The sequence below is a fragment of the Berghia stephanieae genome, chromosome 7 (genome assembly GCF_034508935.2).
Source record: "Berghia stephanieae isolate SIO BIC M18660-M18661 chromosome 7, UCSD_Bste_1.3, whole genome shotgun sequence".
NCBI classification, from domain to species: Eukaryota; Metazoa; Mollusca; class Gastropoda; order Nudibranchia; family Aeolidiidae; genus Berghia; species Berghia stephanieae.
Genome location: NC_088366.1, coordinates 33,339,276 through 33,355,294, shown reverse-complemented (window position 1 = coordinate 33,355,294; position 16,019 = coordinate 33,339,276). Strand labels below are relative to the sequence as shown.

At 39.0% G+C, this 16,019-nt stretch overlaps 1 protein-coding gene and 1 long non-coding RNA gene across 4 annotated transcripts in view; one reads left to right on the top strand and one right to left on the bottom strand.

The window, feature by feature from the left end:
• LOC144977116 (uncharacterized) overlaps window positions 1-8,502 on the bottom strand; it is a 56,156-nt gene extending 47,654 nt beyond the window's left edge. Inside the window, exon 1 of one of the 2 annotated variants that reach the window (XR_013646240.1) lies at window positions 8,395-8,502. This is a non-coding gene — a long non-coding RNA (uncharacterized LOC144977116). Of the gene's footprint in view, window positions 1-8,189; window positions 8,292-8,394 lie in introns of those variants that run through there. The other variant, XR_013646239.1, reaches the window with a different exon arrangement.
• The window catches only part of LOC144977115 (ribonuclease P protein subunit p29-like), a 38,418-nt gene that overhangs the window by 20,425 nt on the left and 1,974 nt on the right, over window positions 1-16,019 (top strand). Inside the window, exons 1-4 of one of the 2 annotated variants that reach the window (XM_078921943.1) lie at window positions 12,226-12,313; window positions 12,841-13,091; window positions 13,697-13,765; window positions 15,543-15,718. In XM_078921943.1, the coding sequence (XP_078778069.1) occupies window positions 12,302-12,313; window positions 12,841-13,091; window positions 13,697-13,765; window positions 15,543-15,718 (508 nt within the window). In that variant the 5' untranslated portion in view covers window positions 12,226-12,301. Of the gene's footprint in view, window positions 1-12,225; window positions 12,314-12,840; window positions 13,092-13,696; window positions 13,766-15,542; window positions 15,719-16,019 lie in introns of those variants that run through there. The other variant, XM_078921942.1, reaches the window with a different exon arrangement.

The window sequence follows — 16,019 nt, the reverse complement described above, 5'->3', positions numbered from 1 at the left end:
TACAGATTACATGGTTGGTAATTTTGATTTGCATGTCCTCAGGCATGCCTACCCTCAATTTTCAGGGACATTTTACGAATAAAACGTCAAATTTCAGATGATGAAGATGATGCTTATGACGATGATAATGATTATGACGATGATAATGATTATGACGATGACGAAGATGGTGATGATGATTGAGGTGTTGGTGGTGGTAGTGGAGCTGATGCTAAATGTGATGATGGTGGTGGTGATGGTGGTAACCGTTGTTTTGTGGAGTGAGTGTTCTTCTTTTCTGAATAGATTAAGTGTGCTACAGGCCAGTGAGCCATCAGGTGTGTACATTTGTAAAAATTCAGTGACACACCAAATAGTCACACGATGTCATATGGAAGACTTACAATCTTTAACCACTCAATTCGTTAAGATTTCTTATTTAATGGTTCCGGGTCGATAAAGTACATGTTATTATGACATTTGGATGTATTGAGCGGTGGGCTGGGTATTGTTTACACAGTAATGTGAAACTTGCGTGTGCCTGGCGTAGACAGGGAAAAAAACACGTTTTTTATTTTGCTCAGTTCAAATACAGACATATATATTTTTTAAAATGTTAACGCCCAAACGCATGTCGAGCAGGGCATTGCAGCATTACATGTAAAGCAGCTTACCAAAGGACACAATGCTGGGTCATTGGTTTGCGGTCAATGTAGCCCTATCCATCACTAACCAACAATCGCCGAATTACACAGGATCAGATATGACAACAGGGGGGAAAACGTCATCAAAACTGCCAAGTGAGAGGTTGAGAGCCGCCATTTTATTTTTATGCAATCAGGGACGCTATGCGATTTAATCTCTATATAATGACTTTGATTGAGCTCGATTAACCTTGATTTGTGGACGGAAAATAGAAAAAAGGTCAGGTTTATGATGATAAACTAAATTAGAAATATTAAACTACACTTTTACTTGTACATTTTAGGCTTGGCTCCATTGATCGGGTTTATATTAATTTTTTTTTTTAATAATAAAAATAAAGTCCTGAATGTTAAATTTGCTGTTGACCAGGGACCCCTTGTGAAGCGCTTTGAGCACATTTAGTGGATATTGCGCTATGTAAAGCTCAATTTTTTATTTTTTTTATATATTAATAACAATGGTAGCAATAGAAATCAAACATACATCGACAAATAGGCAAAAGAGAGAGGGACTTGTTTACTTGGATCTATCTATCTGTCTATCTACACCCCTCCCACGCCGATTATTTATGACATGTGTCCAATTAAATTTACCATCCCTGGGCCGACAGCGGTTCATAGAATTCTTTGATTTTTTTTTTTTACACCGCCATTAATCGACTCTACGCATATTATTAATGAGGAGACTCAAATAGTAGGATTCGCCTCGTTGAACCTGCTGTTCGGACTTGCTTGTTCATTTGACACGTACCTGTTTTATGACACAATGGTGTTATTAGGATGAATGGTTTAAAAGTGAGGAGAACATGGGAATCCTTTCAACATTTCGGACCCGTTGATTTTAAACAATGACAGTACCATGCCAACACGTAGTTAAGTCATTATTCAAATATTGTGTACAATGAGTAGCACAATCTCTCTCTCTCTCTCTCTCCTCTCTCTCTCTCTTCTCTCTCTCTCTCTCTCTCTCTCTCTCTCATCTATCTATCTATCTCTCTCTCTCTCTCTCTCTCTCTCTCTCTCTTTTCCTCTCTCTCTCTCTCTCTCTCTCTCTCTCTCTCTCGCAGTATTAAGTGTGGTCAACGACAGAGTGAGTGGCAATGATTGAGAACTCACAAAGATAGTGTCTTTTTATAACGCATTTGAACAAATTAACGCCAGCCGTCGTCAGTGTGAATAAATAACTGGCGATAGGCATTGGTGGATACTGAAAAAGTATAAGAGCAAATAATTATGCTTTCTTGGTGACTTGTACAGCTCTTTCTTTGATCGAGTCCGGGAACGTTTGCATTCGCACTGGTTTTTCTGTTCTCTGGTCCAGTGTTGGGCGTGATGGCTTTGTGTTGTTGCTACAATTTATACAACAATACATTTTATGTCTTAATTCGAGAACAACATCTGAATGGTCTGGGTGGGTGGTCGGTGTGGCCTAGAGGCTTCGGCTTTCTGCTCTTTACGGCATCAGCAACAGTCGTCTCGGGACACCGCTGTTGTACGAGTGGACATAGGTTACATCTTCAAGTGCACAATACGGGTCCTCGTCCCGCATCCCTGGGGAAAGTGGCCTCGCGGCTGGGAGTAGCTGACGCAGCAATGCGATCGTGTGCTCGGGGTTAGACCCCTTAAAGTCTAGGGCATGCATGACCCACCGGCGTGTGGAATACGCTCTGGTGCCCAGACAGGTCTCAGAGAACTATCCCTAATAAATAGTGTGGTCACCACTGACCACGGTGTGGAGTGCCGGCTCCCATTCGACGCGTCCCCAGGTTGCGGATAGGGGAATAGCCTTTAGATATAAAGGTTAGCTACGAATTAAATAAGTAGTCGGCAATGGGTGGTGGAGGAGAAGGAAAACTCGGATACCAAACCCGGGAAGATGAATATCGTGAACCCTGGCAGGCAGTTCATCTAGAAAAAAGAAAACTTTGAAAATAAACTGACATGTGGAGTTGCGCCCCATGTATCTAAACAGCAACCGAAATCTAAAGAAATCTAAATCATGAATCTACAACCAAAACGCACCAGGGTTAAAGCCCCTGTCTATACCCATCCAGGACCTCAGGCTAGTACTAGTACTGCTCATGGCATCCCCAAACCCGCAAGGAAGGGACGTCACCGATTGCCGAAGGGTTTCAGGATTCTTAAAATGTAAAGAATACAAGCAAGTTGGAACTCTCAACACAAGAACTTTAAAGAAAGAGTACAAAAGAAAAGAACTCGCCAATATCTTCAACGAACTCAATCTCTCTATTCTTGCAATATCAGATCACAAGATTGTTCACACCAAGGAAGACGATATGGTCAGGTTGGAGAACTGCACTCTTATCACTACCAGCGCCTGGCGAAACACTCAAGGTGCAGCTGTAGGAGGAGTAGGAATTTTAGTGAACAAACAAACAGAGAAATCTCTAGCTGAAGTCAACTCTGTCAACATGCGGATAATGGTAGCTACTTTTAATGGAAACCCTAACACAACAGTGATATCAAACTACGCACCAGTTGAGGGAAGTGTCGACTGCGAGACCCATTACAACAAACTCTCAGAAACCTGCAATAAGATTCCCAAGCACAACTTCCTAATTGAGTGTGGTGATTTCAATGCTCATATTGGTGAAAAGGACGCACCATTCACGTACCATGAAAACACCAATAGCAACGGCTCTTTTCTCCTAGAACATGCCAACGAAAGTAACCTGGCTATCACAAACACGCTGAGGAGAAATAAGAAAGGCAAGCTATGGACATACATGTCAGACATGAATGGTAGAAAAACACAGATTGACAACATTCTAGTGAATAGAAAGTGGAAGAACTCAGTCCACAATGTCGAAGCATTCAGTAGCCTAGGAGGAGATCACCGTCTTGTATCTGCCACAATTCGCTTGAGTCTTCGAAAAAGCAAATCAACACCATCAAAAGTGAAGTATGACTGGTCCTCTCTAAAAGATTCAACTATACAGAACCAGTATACTATAGAGGTGAGGAATAGATTCACAGGACTTTGTACGGGAGAAGAAGATCCAACGGAACGATATGAGAAACTCATAAACGCAAACCGGGACACAGCAGAGAAGCTAGTACCGAGGAGAACAAAAGTCACGAAAAGATCTACCTCTAATCACCCACTGATTGTTGAAGCTAGAAAAGAAGCTCAAGATGCCTTCAATCAACACCAACAAACACCAAACTCAGTAAACAAAGAAAGGTGGAGGATATCAAAACAGAAAATACAAACTGTCTATAAATATAGAAGAACGAGAGCTAGATAGTCTCATCCAGGAAGTGGAGAAAGCCGACGAGAGAAGCAAACATGGTGAAAGCTGGAAACTGATAAATAGAATAACTGGTAGGAAAGCAAGTCGACAAGGGATCCTCAGGGTAAAACAAAAGAAGAAAGAAGACAGAAATGGTTTTCACACTTCCAAACACTTCTGGGAGAAGATCCAGTCAGAGCAACGGAAGATGACGTAGAACCAATTCTTCAAGATATCTGTATAGACGAGAGTGACTTTACAGTGGATGAGATAAAGAAGGCCAAAAAGTCTCTCAGTGATGGAAAACAACCCGGACCCGATGACATCCCACCTGAAGTATGGAAGTACTGTGACTTAGATGATATCCTGTTGGAGTTTACAAATGGATTACTAAACAAGAATGAAAAACCAAATCAGTGGTCGGAAATTGATCTGATTCCAGTCCCAAAGGGAGGAGACCTAAGTGATACCTCCAACTACAGGGGAATCAGCCTTGCCGCTATAGCTGCCAAACTCACCAATAAGATGATCCTCAACAGAGTCCAGCCAGAGATAGACCCTCATCTACGTCCTTGTAAAAACGGCTTCAGACCAGGAAGATCCACGACTGCTCACCTCCTGGCATTGAGAAGGTTAATAGAAGGAGTAAAAAGCCACAACAAGAAGGCAATCATTCTATACGTAGACTTTAAGAAGGCCTTTGACTCGATACATCGCCCTACCATGATGAAAATCTTAAAAGCATATAGTATACCTCCTAAACTTCTCTCTGCTATTAAAAGAATGTATGAGAACACACGGACAAAGGTTATCTCTCCAGATGGTGAAACTGAGCTGTTTGAGATCAAAGCAGAGGTGCTTCAAGGTGATACATTAGCCCCCTATCTCTTTGCAATTGTCTTGGACTATGTGATGAGAAAGACCTACGCTGGCATGGAGAACGAGCTGGGCTTCACGCTGCATAGACAAAGAAGTAGGCGCAATCCAGCTATGATTGTCACGGATCTAGATTTCGCAGATGATCTGGCTCTACTGAACGAGGAGATGGACCAGGCACAAGAAGTCCTCAACAGAATTGAAACTGAGGCTGAACGAGTAGGACTATGCTGTAATGCTAAGAAGACAGTATTCCAAACCTACAACCAAGAAAGGCCAATTAGCATACAGGCAAAGAATGGAGAATGGCTGAAGGAAGTTGACAACTTCAAGTACCTAGGAGGTTGGACCAAAAGCAGTTCCTCTGATATTTCTGTCAGAAAAGCATTGGCTTGGAGTGCCTGTCACAAACTCAGGAAAATATGGAGTTCAAACCTACAGAGGGAAATAAAGAAGAGACTGTTCCTGGCAACAGTAGAGTCAGTGCTTCTATATGGAGCAGCGACATGGACTCTTACAAAAGCCCTGGAGAAGCAACTGGACGGCTGCTACACCCGTATGCTGAGGATGGCCCTCAATGTAAGCTGGAAAGAGCACATAACAAATGAAGAGCTCTACAATGACCTCCCCCCAGTGACCTCGAAGATCCAAAAGAGAAGGCTGAGACTTGCGGGGCACTGCTGGAGACACAAAGAGGAGATTGCAAACAGTCTTGTTCTATGGGAACCACCTGAGCGAACCAGAAGCAGAGGCAGGCAGAATAAAACCTACATTGACTGTCTGCTAGATGACACAGGAATGGACAACACCCGGGAGCTGCGTACGCTTATGGAGGACAGGACAGAATGGCGAAGACTTGTGGCTCATGTTGGGCGCCCCAAGGGGCGGCCTAAGTAAGTAAGTACATCTGAGTAACGAAACGTAATGAGTATAGGATCACAGGCAAAATGTCTGGACTTATCAGTTCTGAGCAATGCAAAGGATGTATGATTCGGGCACAGGCTCTCCGTTAATAAAGGAAACAATAAACAATGAAAAGTAAAAATAAATCTAAATGGCTAGTACCTTCTCTATCCGCCCCCACCCATTTTCTTTTCCAGTATTTTTTATTCCCCCCCCCCCCCCCCCCTGGCAAATACAATTTCTCTACACACTCTTCAATCAACGAATTAAAATTGACCATTTTTTCTATGCCCCTCCCAATTAGCTGATAAAATGACAAAGTCCAGCAATCGGGAATCAGCGTAATAACAGTAGGTAAAATAAGCTCCTTCTACTTTGATTTTTGACGAATTCCGTGGAGACGATCAACATTTCTTTTTGACGTTACACAACTATCAACCGACATTCCACATATTAATGGGAAGACACAAAGAGTGAAACTCACCTCTTTGAACTTGCTGATCAGTCTCTCTAACTGATGATGACACATACCTAGTATTAGTAGTTACTATGTGTGAAATGGGAAGAACGTGCGAAATTGCGGCACCCATCCCTTTGATCTAACAAGGTAGACTGGTCCATGTCATTTATGGTGAGAGGGCAAGAGAAGAACATCCCCCCCCCTTCTCTCTCTCTCTCTCTCTCTCTCTCTCTCTCTCTCTCTCTCTCTCTCTCTCTCTCTCTCTCTCTCTCTCTCTCTCTCTCTCTCTCTCATCGTTGTAGTCGTCGTCATAGTAGTGATAGTAGTAGAAGTAGTGGTAGTCGAAGTTGTAGTAATAGTAGTAGTAGTAGTAGTAGTAGTAGTAGTAGTAGTAGTAGTAGTAGTAGTAGAAGCAGTAGTAGTAGAAGAAGTATAATAGATTGATAGTTGGATGGATTGATGACCAAGTTGATCTACCATGAAGTTCGCACACTTCCATCACACCCTCACAGCATTTTGTTTATTTATTTTTATGTAATTTTTGCTAACAACGCGTCTGTTCTTCCCCGAAATGCCAATGTTTACTGTTTTCTGATATTATAGGTTTACGCTGCCAGTTTTCTGGAAACCCCGTATATATCGTCAGTCTCTTTCTATTCTCGATTCATCCGATAACTGCTAACATCTTAAATAAATAAGATGGCGGCGATTAGCCAATAAAAAGTGGCTGTTGTCCAATCTGCTCCTAGTAGCCTGTGACTGGGACATCACAGCTGTTCGTTTTACCACATAATATGGTTCCTTTTAGTTTTCATGCTACCTGCTTCGTCGCACAGTGCCAGACCAGGGGTCAGCGAGGTTGGTGTCACTGGCGGTGAACACACGTAATAAGTGACCTATGATTGTTCTTTTTCCTCATTTTCTCTCCACTGGTACATGTCATATAATATACCCACAGATATAGAAAAAAAAAAGAACTGTAAATTCTGACCACAGCTCCATTACCTGTTAAAATTGCCAGGTCATGTGATTATTATGACACATAGTTCAGTTTCGTAGAGTGGCTCGACTGAGTGTCAGTGATTGGCATACGTAATTTAATTTTTAATTTTATTACTGCGAAATGTTCATCATCGATTATTTGCTTAAAAATTGCTGTATGATTATTTAAAAACAAAAAAAAATTCATTTTGAGTAAGTTTGAAGACGTCGATTATCATACGTTTTAAATGATGATGCCATGAATATAGTTGTTCTACTACAGTACAGTCATTGACATCAGTCATTATCAAATGAAGATTGAAGGACATAAATTAGTTATAATATACTTTAAATTCACAAGGCGGTGTTCCCGATCATTTAACATCACGGTGTTATTGATGCCCACTGTCGTCTTTATCGTGACCACCACCACTACCACCACCATCCCCCGTGTCCCCAGTACAACTAGTATCGTCACCATCACCACCCCCAATCCCCGTGCCTCTATCACTACTACTACTTTTGTCACCATCACCACCACCGCTCCAACCCATACACTACACCATCGACAACAAAACGATCACACTGCCGTACTTAAAAAAAAAAAACACAAAAAAACAACACATTAAAAAAAAATTTGTCCACGAAACGTGTTCTCATCACATCAAAAACTCGCGAACCTGGAGTTGGATTGAAAAGGGTCATTATAAATGATCGATGTTTAAAGAACGAGTTTTCTGGCCAAATTTTTAAAAATTAAATGTGTCGATTTTTTTTCTGAATATGGCTGCAATCGTCACAAGCATTAGCCCTGACGACAGCATCACCACAATTTTCAGCAGCACCAGTATTACTACCGTCCCTAAACCACCAGCATCACGTACGTTGTTGCCATCATCTACCTCTGAACTGATAATAGAATTAATTGAACCGTCAACCAAAATGTCACTATCCCCAGTTCACCCTACTCCGTCACATTAAAAATATCCTCACAAAAACTGACTTAAATCAGAGAGTGAAAAATGTCCATACAAACTGGGCTGTTTATGAAAGTTGGCCACACATGATAAATATTATAATACCATATAGTCCCAGTACTATCATTCCACTGCACTATACTATTATATTATTATTACTACACTGTACTAGTCATTGGTTGTGTGAATACACATTTTAGTGGTGTAGATCCCATTGTTAGAAGTAGCTATTGTACTAGCCATTTATTGTTTACACTTACGTTACGATTTTTAGTCACGATGTGCCATATCTATTTTTATCCTTATTACGACAACATTTATTGGAATGACACAGAATCGTCTTGGTATCACGGTAACAATAATAGTAGTAATAGCCAGCGGCTACGACCAAGTCGTGGTGGTTTGCGGAAACGAAGAAAAATAAATATTCAAATAGGTCACAGACCACCGCCCTTTCATACTAATAGAGCACTCAAAGTACATAACACACAACGGTGCCCAAGGTCTCTGATCAACATACCACTCAACGACACTCACAACAACATGCCAATAGTAAACGACACATCAACATATCAACAAAACATAATGACAACACCTGATCATTTTGATGGGATGCATGACTTAAGTAAACATAATGAGAACGTGGCTTGTGAAAATAAGACAATAACAACAAAGGGGGAAGAGGGGTCAATATGAGGCCAAATAAGATAAAAAGAATCAATCACCAAATCAACTCAAATCATAACACGCTTAATATAGCAAACAGGCAAACTAACAGTGACCGTAATGGTGAACCGAGAAACATGTTTAGAACTATGACCATAAACTCTCAAAGTATAATTCCAAAACTACCGGAATTTTGGAAATTGATATCAGACATAAAACCAGACATAATCATAGGTACTGAAACATGGCTACATTCCGAAATAAAGGACAGTGAAATATTTCCACCAGAGACATATTTCAACGTGTTCAGGAAAGACCGAGAATATAGGTATGGTGGGGTGCTGGTTGCAACAACAACGAACCTCTCAGTATTAAAGCTTGACATTCAAACAAAATCAGAATCGGTGATCGTAAATATCAAAACAGAACAAGGCCTACTCACTGTGGGTGCTATGTATAGAACACCTTCAAACTCAACTATGGAACAAATGACTGAGATAACACGCTGTATTGATAGCCTAGACCCGAAAAATGTACTCTGGTTAAGCGGAGACCTGAACCTACCTGATATCAATTGGGAACAAGAAAAAATAATCAGTTACCAATATCCTTCATTTATAAACCAAGCATTTATTAACAAATTGCAAGATTTTGGCCTTAGTCAAATAAACAAAAATCCAACAAGGGGTACAAATATCCTCGACTTATTTATCACAAATCGACCAAATTTAATTGTCAAGTGTACAACCATTCCAGGCATTAGTGACCATGACATCCTCATCACGGAAAGCACTATCAAAGCAAACAAAATCACAAAAAAATCACACCCTATTACTATTTGGAAAAAGGCAAATATCGCCGAAATGCGGACAGAAACACGTCTTTTTAGTGAAAACATAATTAAACAACATCTAGAAAGCACTGAGGATGTTTGGACTGCCATCAACGACCACCTAACCAAAATGATGACCAAACATGTACCAACGAAGAAAAGCTCAAGGAAATTTCACCAACCATGGATAAACACCACCGTCAAACGATTATCTAGACGGAAACAAAAGGCATGGAGCAGAGCGAGAAAGTCCAACAGTAAGAAAGACTGGTACAATTACGCCCGACTGAAAAAAGAAACACAAAAAGAGAGTAGAAAGGCCTATCATAATCATGTTAAGGAACTTGTCAGTGAAGACTCAAACAAAAAGCTCTGGAAATTTATAAAAAGTAGGAGGTGCGATTCGGTTGGTATAGCGCCCCTTGAGCATGATCGTGTATTATACTCTGATGCAAAGGAAAAAGCAGACATACTTAATAACCAATTCTGCTCTGTTTTTGCTTCAAAAGCTCATACCAAAATTACCACTCAACAACTACAAGGCGAAGAAAACGATTCCAACACTATGGCCGAAATCAATGTGACAGTAGAGGGCGTTTCCAAACTCCTCGCCACTCTAGATCCAAAGAAAGCATGTGGCCCAGACAAAATACCATCCCGTCTCTTAAAGATATTGAGTAACGAATTTGCACCTGCCCTCACACATTTGTTCAAACTCTCTCTTGAAACGGGAGACATACCAATTGTTTGGAAGCACGCTCTTGTCCAACCCATCTACAAGAAAGGTGATAGAAGCAGGGCTCAAAACTACCGTCCAATTTCATTAACTTGCATTTGCTGCAAACTGTTGGAGCATATAGTGAGATCCTCAATAACTGAATATCTCGAAACTAACAGTATTTTTTGTGATGAACAGCACGGATTTAGGAAGCACCACTCATGTCAAACTCAACTTCTATCATTAACACATGATCTGTCAGCTGCTATTGATAAAGGTGGTCAAATGATCTAGTATTACTGGACTTTGCCAAGGGCTTCGACAAGGTTCCTCACCATCGGTTAATCCAGAAATTGTATGACGTTGGTATCAGGAACAAAACCTTACAATGGATTGCAACTTTCTGGACAATCGCACCCAACAAGTTCTTGTCGACGGCGAGACTTCCACTATCGGGATGGTGACATCGGGCGTACCTCAGGGCTCAGTCCTTGGGCCCGTCCTATTTTTAGTGTACATAAATGATCTTCCACGATGTATAAGGTCAAAAGTGCGCCTCTTTGCTGACGACACAGCATTATATAATCAGATAAGAACAACAGACGACTGCAAAACACTAAATGACGATCTAGCTAAATTACAAGAATGGGAAACAATAAATCAAATGGAATTTAACGTATCAAAGTGCAATGTTCTAACCATCTCAAATAAGAAAGCACCTATTACATTTGAATTCCAACTTCATAGTCAAAACCTGGAACATGTAAAGACAGCAAAATACCTTGGCATTGAGTTTGCTAAAAACCTCAAATGGAATGACCACATATGTCACCTGGCTTCAAAGGCAAATCAAACAAGCGCTTACATCACCCGCAATTTAAAAAGATGCCCAATCACAACTCAAACCCTTGCTTTTAAAACTATTGTTAGACCAATTTTGGAGTATGGCAGCTCAATTTGGGACCCATATACAAAGAAAAACATCGACACCTTAGAAAACATCCAAAGAAAAACAGCAAGACGCATCACAAACACATTCGATCCTTTCTCAAGTGCGTCTGAAATATCACAACGGATTGGCCTTGAACCTCTGGAAAAGAGAAGAAAGATAGATAAACTTAAATTGTTCCACAAGATCTACTACAAAAATTCGTGCCTTAAACTTCCAAACGACATCAAAGATATCGGCACAAGAAATACGAGGGGACACACAGCAAGAGTAACCATCCCAACATCAAAAACAGACGCCCACATGTATTCGTTTTTCCCTTCCACTGCCCGACTATGGAATAGCCTCCCAGCTGAAGTGGCTGAAAACGGTTGCCAACATGCCTTCACGCGATTGCTAGAGTTCACAACGTGACTTTTTAATCTATGTGTTTGTTTTTTGTTTTTTTGTTTTTTGTTGTTTTTTTTTTTAATTAGTATTATGTGCAGAGTTTTAGCAAGTTTAAAATGTAAAACACTACAAACTGTGGAGTGATCCTCGACAATATTGAAGGTTTCCACAAGACGAAGAAGAAGAAGAAGAAGAACATCGATATAAACGGATCTCAATCCCACGGTGTTCTTAATGTTTGCATCTCTTCAACTCATCTGTACTCTGTGAAAAATAGTTTGGCCAGAAAACTCGGTGCTCAAATATAAATCGAATAATATGACCCTCATCTTGTCAAAAACTCTAAAACCTGAGACTTCATCTTAACTAAAACTCTCAAACTTAAAATCGCAAAGAAGTCTCAGGTTTGAGAGTTTTTGACAAGATGAGGGTCATTTTAGTTGATCAATATTTGAAGGACAAGTTTTCTGGCCACAATTGTTAAAATGGCTTCTTTTTTTTTCAGAGTATGACTGAACTGTGGATATAACATTGTCTGATCGTATTATTTGTGTTGTTACCAACAGCTTGAAGTACCGTGACGATTGTTTGATGACTTTCTCAGATTGTTGAATGATAAAAGTGGTCAGCACTATGAATAGACTTGTTATTGAAGAATACTAGACAGCAATAGTGTTATTAGTGGTCCCCTACCTCCGCTGTTAAGATATTGAAAAAAAAAATAATAGAGAAAGAGAGAGAGAGAGAGAGAGAGAGAGAGAGAGAGAGTTTTTCATCTCTCTCTCTCTCTCTCTCTCTCTCTCTCTCTCTCTCTCTCTCTCTCTCTCTCTCTCTCTCTCTTCCATTGCACACACGCACACACACATTTACAAATTTTCGTCTATATTATTATGACAATCTAATATAAATATATATTTATTCTGTGTTTACTTGATAAAGGCCAAAAGCCGAAACGTCGTTTGTTTTGTGTTGTTCATTCATGAGTTAGATTTACTCCCTTTATCTTTATTTCCATATTATTTATAAATTTGTGAGTGAGTGTGTGTGTGTGTGTGTGTTTATGTTTATGTTGATTGGTGTGTTTGTAGAGTTTTAAAAGTGTGTACTTTTGTTGAGCATGACAATGTAAAATCTTTCAATTTATGGTTCAGAGTGATGAGAAAAGAAAGGCTCTTTGGGATTCTTACTTGGTGAGCATTCCAGGGGGTCACAAGATAAAGGGGGAGCTGGATGAAAAGGCCAACTATGAGAATTTGACAGTGCTTGAAAGAATCAAGGAGAAACAGAAGGAAAAGAAGAAGAAAAAGAAATTCAAATCAAGGCCAAGTGTTGTAACTTGTTTGAAGACATTTGGATCTCAAAGGAGGCTTCCCAAACTAACAAAACCATCATCTGATGTTACGTAAGTCTTTCTATTTTAGATTATCTGAAAAATATTTTCCAAGCCCAAAAATGTTCTTGTTTGCAAGTATGCTCTGATTGGGTGATGACATACTTACCTCTAGACTTTATTTCCTTTGAAATTAAATCATAGAAAACTGTGGACTTCGTCATAAAAATTGCAAGAGTTTTTAGATAGACTTGATTCATCTTTCATGTGAACATCTTATGATGGAGACTTGTTTTTACTCCTTTTTTATTTATTTTTTTTTTGAGTGTTTCTTTCTGTCTGTCAGGTTTTGTTTTTTTATGTTTTTGTGGGGGGGGGGGGTTCTGTAACTTTTTTTTTTCCAACACAGATTAAGAAAAGATTAAACTGAAATGAAAATTGATAGGGACTATACTGGAGGAGGGATCTGATGATGGAGAGGCATTAAGAAAGAAATAGAAAGGCTCAAGCACACTGGTAACAATGGTGTGGTTTTATTGGCGTTCTACGTCCACTTTGGGATTAAGATCATATGGGTATTTTTATATATATAATCATGATCATCATTTTTCATTTCATGTATAAATTGTTGTCATTTTTATGTATTTTCTTTATATTTTCAAAATTCCATACTACAGGTTTGAAACTTTCACCCCTTTGAATGAGATGTGGACATCATACATTGACACTGTAATTGATATTTCTAGGTATGAATCATAGCAATATTACTTTATAAACATATTGGGGTGTTTTTCTCTTTGTTTGTATGTTTTCTTGCTTTGTTTCATCTTTTTTCTACCTCCCACAACAAAGAATTGTGGGCATGCAAATAGGAAAACCTTAAATTCGAACCCTTTTTAATCGTGGTGAAACTGTACAGTTCAAGAAGGACATCCAACAAAGTAAAGTTCAAATTCAGCTTAAAGTTGTCAAAGCAAACAAACATCGGACATTTACTTTAAAAACTCTTTTTAAATTATAGAAACATGAAAAACTGCCAAGACAGGGGAACTTTTAGTACTGCAGTAAAATGTTTCCAACTCAATATGACCGGATTCAAGTCACTTTAAACTCACAATAGTTTAAGAGTTAAAGGGAAATTTTTATTCGATCAAAAAATTAGCATATCAGTCAATATAGTTTACTCGATGAGTGCTCTCTAAACCAGCTTCACTGCGTTCATGGTTTTGTCTATATTGAGATTATTATCTTATACTTTCTTAGCAAACCTGCTACTCAATTTTCATCACCAGCCTTTTGATAAGATTCTATGTCATTATTGGACTACAAAATTAAACCAGCACAAACACTCATTTCTAGTTCGTACAATTAAGGACTGGAATCAGTTGGATGACAGTGCGGTTACATACGCAAAGACTAGCCATGTGCGGGCAATTGTGCCCACCACCCCCTGCGTGTGATGCTCCACTCAGAGATTTACGCAGTACTTCACAGATACAGATACTGCAAATGTAAGGGGAGGGGGGGGGGTGAAAATAATTCTGATGTCATTAAATGGAGTCTAAATTGATTCAATGCTTGTCCAAAATTACACCAATATACTCACTATAACAAGAGGAAAGGATAAACAGACCTTTAAATCCTCCAACTATAATCAGAATTACCAACTCACCAGTGTTGGTTGACAATCAAGCCATCAACCATCTTCAGTTCCTTGAAAATTATAAAAAAATATGTCCCCAGGCAACCTGTCTAGATAATCAAGACATCCGGATTGTGGAGTTGAAGATTTGGATAATCAAAACAGAAAGGGGAATGTGATCAGTGGATTTGGAATGTTTAACACATGAAGAGATATATGATCCTGATAAATGGCTTATTGATTTTAGTGAGAGTTCAGGAGAAATGAATTTTGGAATTGGATTCAGTGAAGAGGAAAAATCAATGCACATAAAATATTTTCAACGTTGCTTTCCGGATGCTGTGGCAGAAAAAAAAATTTCAAATATATTTTTTCATAACAACACAAAGAAAAAAAAACACAGTAAATGAAAAGATATCACAACGATTTTTTCTGTACTTTATTTTCAAACACTATTCAACAATATCCAACAGTAAATATCCATTTCTATAGATTTATGGTGGAGATATATGTCATAATGTATTTTTACAATACACAAAAAAATGAATATTAATTAGGTTTCCAAGATGGATGCCAAGGTCACATGACTTTATTTGCATATCTGATTACGTCACAACGTACCTACGTATATTCATATACACCCATGGAAATTTGAGGAAGATGTGATGATTCGTTTATTTTTAGTAGGGTTTTTTTCCTGAGAGCATTGAATTTGAATTCATTTTGCCCAACGGCTTTGTAACTGGGATTTATTTTAGTGGCAGAAAGCCTGGCAACTAAACAGTTAATCTCCATCTAAAACTCACTTTCATTTTTTTTTTTTTCTCCTGGACATAATATGAAAACAATATAAATTATGTCTTCATTTAACCTTCCCACAGGCTGTCTCCATCCAATCAAATGGATGCAGCAAACAAACTAATGAAAGCTGACCTGCATGGCTGTCCACTTATTGTCCAGAAATCCAAATGTCCCAGTTATATAGGGGTGTCTGGTATTGTCATCCAAGAGACCAGGAACATTTTTGTTCTCATCACACGATCTAATCAAATCAAGCGTAAGTTATTTTTAGTTTGTGTGAGTTTGTTTTTGTTTTTGTTTTTTTTTTTAGGGGAGGGGAGGGGGGAGGGTTTGGGGTTTTTTTCTTTTCACAATTAAAAAAAGTACTGCAGCTGTCTTTTGATTATATGAATTTACTCAAAAGTTAAGTAGGATTTGCATTGACATATAAAAAATGTTAAAGAAAGGTTGACTGAATTATAGAATTATGGATATAATGGACATATTTTATTTTTTTTCTAGACTTGTTCATTTTTAATGCTCTACTGCATTTTTATTTTAGGCAGGAATTGATGTGT